The 6,000-nt window shown below is 39.7% G+C and overlaps 1 protein-coding gene across 1 annotated transcript in view; it reads left to right on the top strand.

The window, feature by feature from the left end:
• LOC104165128 (obscurin-like) overlaps nt 1-6,000 on the top strand; it is a gene marked incomplete at its 5' end in the record, with an annotated part of 144,390 nt that overhangs the window by 35,839 nt on the left and 102,551 nt on the right. Inside the window, 3 exons of the mRNA XM_009704685.1 lie at nt 168-434; nt 1,747-2,010; nt 3,853-4,116. Coding sequence (XP_009702987.1) covers nt 168-434; nt 1,747-2,010; nt 3,853-4,116 — 795 coding nt within the window. The remainder of the gene's footprint in view (nt 1-167; nt 435-1,746; nt 2,011-3,852; nt 4,117-6,000) is intronic.

Genomic DNA, 6,000 nt, shown 5'->3' with positions numbered 1-6,000 from the left:
CTGATGACATTTCTTTCCTCATACTGATTCATGGAGACTATTGAGAATCTATGTTCTTGTGTTGATAAATCAGTTCAAGATAAGAGGGAAAAGGAAAATTAAACATCAAAGTTTAATTTTAACTCTATGGAGCATTACCTCTCATTGCTCGTATTGCTGTCCTTCAGCTTTACCCGCATTTTTCAAAGAAGGATTGAAGAACAGAGAAGCCACAGATGGTGCAACAGCCACCCTGCGCTGCGAGCTGAGCAAGGTCGGTGTCCCAGTGGAGTGGAAAAAAGGGGACAAGACACTCAAACCAACTGATAAGTATAGGATGAGACAAGAAGATACTGCTGCGGAGCTGTTGATCCGAGACCTGGAGGTAGAAGATACAGGAGAATATACCTGTGTGTGTGGAGATCAGAAGACCTCAGCTGTCTTGACAGTCCATGGTAAAAAAGCCATTCTCCGTTATGATAGCAGTATCTCAAGGAGATCCCTTTTCTCCGAGAGGTTTCTTTCCCACTCGCTTTGATGTTTTGATTCTGCAGCGTTTTCTTGCTTTGCTGGCTGTGTTTCATCCCGTTTCCCCCTGTCTGTTAGTTTGAAGCTGATGGCTTTATAGCAAAGTAAAGAAGAATTGTGAGAATTTCTCATCTTAATCTTCCTTGTTAGAAGTGAAAAGGACACCTTTTTATAAGGCCAAGAGTGAGCAGATCTCCAGCAGCAAGATTATTCTCGGAGGGTTTGCCCTTGTGTCACACTGATGTCAGTAGATTTCAGTGCTTAACTTGAAGGAAAGTTCTTTAAAAATGCTGAGCTCAGTTAGTGAGAGGTTTTTCCATTCAGGAATGAATGACTGTCCTCTTCTTTTGCAGGACTGTTATATATTCTGCCAAGGAAATGGTACTTTCCAAAAAACAAAAACAACCCCAAACCATTATTCCACAGGTCCTGATTTCAGGAGTAGTGAGACAGATTTTGTTCCTGTCTCTGCTATGGTGAATAGCGATGAGCTTTGGTTGCCCGTCCAGAAGTTCACATACAGTTCAAATAGATGAAAGAATAGTTTTTATTTGAGATATAGCTTAAGGATAGGATGCTTCTAAGGACAGGGGCAAAACTAGGGAGGCAAAACTCTCTTCTCTCAGATTTTCTGCATGCTTTACTTCCTCTTCTTTCTCCCAGCTGAAGGTACATCTGTTCCTCCCCTCCTCTAAGCTGGCACTTTCTTCCCTCCTGCAAGTCGCTTCCTTTTTACTTTCGTGGCATACCACAAGGCAACTTGTTGAATGCAGCTAAAAAAATTCCTGTATTCGCAATATTAGAGCCATTATGTCCTTGGAAATTGTGGCTTAAAGGTGCTCCTGACGTTATATTACTAATTTTATTTCAGAATCAGAAAGATAAAATATGGTGTCAGGAAAGGTAGAGATCTTCAGCTAGCAGTGCTGTCATCTGGGATGATGACTTTCAATCAAAAGTCAGATCTTTAATGTTCAAGATGGATGATTTCCATAATAAGTAGATAGGACTACTGGAATCAGCTGGGAAGTGATGACCATGCTGTCAACGGTAGAAGCAGGTCATGGTGGCAATTATGCTCGTGAGATCCTGCACTAATTTTCTAACAGACGCAGTTTTCAAGACTATATGATTTGGTTTCCTGTGATAGTGAAGGACTGGCCTCAGGACCTAGTCCTAAGTTCTCCAAGGTCTAGTTAATGATTTTGATGTCCTCTCTGTTTATATTACGTCCCATAGCTTTGCCTACACTGTTCAAAAAAGAACTTGTCAATATGGAAGTCACAGAGAATGGGACAGCTGTTCTGCAGTGTGAACTAACTAAACCCACTCCAGTGGAGTGGAGGAAAGGGCAAAAGGTACTCAAGCCTAGTGAGAAGTACAAAATGAGACTGAAGGACACCATCGCTGAGCTGGCAATCCATAGCCTGGAGGAACAAGATGCGGGCGATTACACATGCGTGTGCGGAGACAAGACGACTACTGCATCCCTGACAGTGCATGGTAAAATACCTAAGTTTAGTAGGAATTTTCTGCTTCACCACCTGTGATCTCATGCAGGATCACAAACTGGTCTTGATCTCATCTATTATTTTAAATTGTTATGACAGCTGTGTCAACCACTGGGAATATCTTTTCTGAAAGTCCTCCACCTGGGACTGATAAATAGCATCATACAGTCTTTTTGGTCCCTGCTCTTTCCTGTTAATGGAATCTGGAAGTGGATAATGAAGACCTTGATGAAGTCATAAATAGCACTTGCAGTACTTCCAGTAATTAATTTATTTAGGTCGTATCACTGAGATTTTGCTTGTTTTTCTTGAATGAAATTGAAAGGTGCTCTGTTTTGATAACAAATGAGAAAGGCAGGTGAGAATGATACATTGCAGTCTGTAATTTTAAACAAACATATTGTTCATTTTAATTGTTAATCTGATTTTAAGACAGAGCTGTGCATAGTTCCTTGAGAGCCTGGGATCAGCTTTGTGTTATATCTTAAAACGCCTTTAAATCGTATCTTCCAGTACTAAAATTATAGTTTTACAACACTAATTTCCAAATCAGTTGTGAGATGCTGAATGTGGTGCATTGCAGAGCACAAGGCAGGGATGTCCCTGAAATCATCGTTTGCCTCTCAAGTATTGTATATTCTAAAACTTTTAGAGATTAAAGGGTTTTATCCAGAGGAGCAGTCAAGACATGGTATTTCCTCAATTTTAAAGTGCTCTCTCTTCACTTGTGAACTTCAGCCCTTCCTCCACATTTTAAAAAAGAGTTGAAGAACATGGAAGCCACAGAAAATGGTACGGCCACTTTCTGCTGTGAACTGAGCAAGCCCACAGCTGCCGTGGAATGGAGGAAAGGAGACAGAGCCCTGGAGACAAATGATAAGTTCACCATGAGATGCGAGGGCACAGTTGCTGAGCTGGTGATCCGTGATTTAGATCTGACAGATGCTGGAGATTACACATGCTGTTATGGAGATCAGAAAACCACCGCTGCGCTAAAAGTGAATGGTAAAAAAAAAAAAAAATTAACAAATATAACAAATTAACTGGATAATTTTCAACCAGCTGTTTTTTTTAAGAGCATAGTAGTATCAGCTTTGAAATTGCAGCCCTGTTTCTTATGAATTTAGCAACATTTGGTTGGACATGGGCATAAATGCCGGAATGCACTGGTCAATATCAGGCACAGACCAAGCGTTTGTTGCAAAAATTTCAAATATTCATCCCGGTACTAACTAATTTCTTTGATGCCCATGTTCAGTAGTACTTGCTAATAAAGGAAAATCCTATTATTGTGATGTTGGTTGTAAAGATGTTACAATCCTGCAGTTGAGGACATTACAATTTGGTGATGAGATATTTTTGACAGTTTTCAGTGTTTTAGAACAATTTGACAGTCAAGTTCTGCTAGACCACTGTCTCAGGAGAAATCTCATGGAAAAGTGAGATTGATGCATCAGATATAGTTTCACCTATGAACTTTTTCAGTAATGTTTTGCATTGTGATAGAACTTCAACACTCTAGTTAGGCTTTATTTTCCATTGTGTTCGGCAATACCCAAAGTAAGGTAGGGCTCAGTCTTGCAGAGTCTGAAGAAATTGAGACTGGTGTAGTTCTCCATTTCATGCCGTAGACCATACCATTAAAAAGGCTGTGACTTATGAATAAGGTGTTTTCCAGCTTTCCAAACTCACTGTCTTATGGTTCTCAGAGTGATTATCTATCCCATTTGGTTAGGGAAGGCTTTGCTTGTCACATGTGCTTGACAGACCACAGATAAGTTGTCAGTTGAATAGCTGCCATGGTCATACATTCTACTCATTTTGAACTCCTCAGCCTTGCCTGCACACTTCAAGAAAGAGATGAAGAATGAAGAAGCCACAGAAGGTGAAACAGCCACTCTGCAATGTGAGCTATCTAGGGCTGCCTCTGTGGAGTGGAAAAAGAAACACAAAGTGCTCAAATCGAGTGAAAAATATACAATGAGACAGGAAGGTACTACAGCACAACTGCTGATCCATGCTTTAGAAGTCAAGGATGCTGGGGAGTACACCTGTGTGTGCGGAGACAAGAAGACTACTGCAGCACTGATAGTGCATGGTAAAGAAAACAGAAATGAGAAATTTTTGTGTGATGTTTCTCCTGTCTCCTCTGGAAGCCTCAGTACTGACACACAATGAGTTCTTTCTCTAATCTTGCCATCATTAATTCTGTTGGTAACAGATTTTCTTGGTTTTATTGTGATTTTTTTTAAAATCTAATTCTAACTAGAATTGTAGTTCTATTGATTATACTAATATTTCCCCTGTTTTCTTCTCCTTGCTCTTGTTGGTGCACGGCTGTAGTGCTTTGCACTACCCTGAAGGCTGAAGGATGCCACACGCTTGTGTTTTTTTCTTCTGTTTTACTTACTTTTGACTTGAGCCTACAGAGATGGAGCAGCAGGAACAATCATACTTCTTAAAAAGAGCGATCTTAGATGTCACGTTACATTAGAATTTGACAGATAATGTTAAATAATGCAAAAAAACCCTTGATTCGATGCAACTTTTCTATATAACTCTGATCAAGGAGCATATAGATTTGTATTCTGGTATTGCAGATTACTCAGCTTTATAGTGTGAGAGTACCTTACAGTCCTTGGTCCAATTTATCTACAAACTTTCCTTGGATGAGAGGGAAACTTTATTTCCACTATTAACATAGGACAGTAAGAAGTAGTTTCAGCCATCTTTCCCACCTGCAAGTTCAGTAGGTCAATGAGTCGATTTCTTTGCTTTACTGCCCAGTGCTTTTTATCTTCACGTTTACCAATAAAACAAGGATGGCTTCAGTCTTGAACTTCCAATTTAACCATGGAAAATAGAATTGGAAAGAACCTCTACAGTTCATCTAGTCCATCCTTGAGCCCCAAGTCACCATCACCCCTATCTAGCCTGCACTTAAAAACCTCCAGTGGTGAAGAATCCACAGTTGCCCTGGACACTTATTTGCCTGCCTAGCTATCATTACTGCCAGAAAGTTCTTCCTAATTTCAACAAAAGTCTTTTTTGAGCTGGCTTAAGTCATTGTTTGTCCCATATCCTGTAGAAATGGAGAAATATTTGCTTTTTTCCTCTTTGTGAAACTATTTTACAGATTTGAAAACTTTTGTCATGTCTCCCTTCTGTCTTCTCTTTTCTGGACTAAGCACCTTCAATCCTTTTACTCTTTCTTCATAGGTCATGTTTGCTAGACTTCAACTCATCTTTTGTGGTTTCTGGACCATCTTCAGTTAATGCACATCTTTCTAGAAGTGTGGTGGCCAAAAGCAGACTACAGCGCTCCATCTGAGGTTTTGCCAGAGTGGAGTAGGAGGGAAGGACTTCATGTCTTGCATGTGACTCTCCATTTCATACATCCCTATTATGATGACTGCTTTATTCACATCAGAATTGCATTTTTTTTGACTTGCGTTTGCTTAATGATCTCTGGTAACCCCAAATCCCTTTCTGCAGATCTGCTGCCTATTGTTCTCCATCTTGTATTTGTGGTGTTGATTATTCCTAAATAGAGTATTTTGCACCTGCTCTTGCTGATTTGCAGCCTATTTTTTCACCACTGCTTCATCAAGATCATCTATATCCTAATTCAGTTTAACAAAGTGCTTTCACCTTCTCTCCCTTCCCACCTTGAGATCATCTGCAAAGTTAATGACAACTCTTCATTTCATTGTCCAAGTCACTAAAGAAAATGCTGAATAATACTGGACTCCAGAGGAGTCCATGAGGAACTCCCCTCGACTCATTCTTTCACTTGAAGTGTAAATCACAGTTGAATATTTTTGACTGTAGTTTTCAAATTAGTAGTGCTTCCTATTGTAGTTCCACCTATACCTAAGTTAAAGTAAGAGCTTTACTAAAATAAAAGTGTATAGCATATACTGTGTCTTTCTATCAGTGAAGCTTATTAATCTACATCAAGAAAAATTACACTGGTCCACTC

This window comes from Cariama cristata, unplaced genomic scaffold (genome assembly GCF_000690535.1).
Source record: "Cariama cristata isolate BGI_N322 unplaced genomic scaffold, ASM69053v1 scaffold2747, whole genome shotgun sequence".
NCBI lineage: Eukaryota > Metazoa > Chordata > Aves > Cariamiformes > Cariamidae > Cariama > Cariama cristata.
Note: the sequence above shows the minus strand (reverse complement) of the source record. Positions and strands in the feature narration are given on the sequence as shown.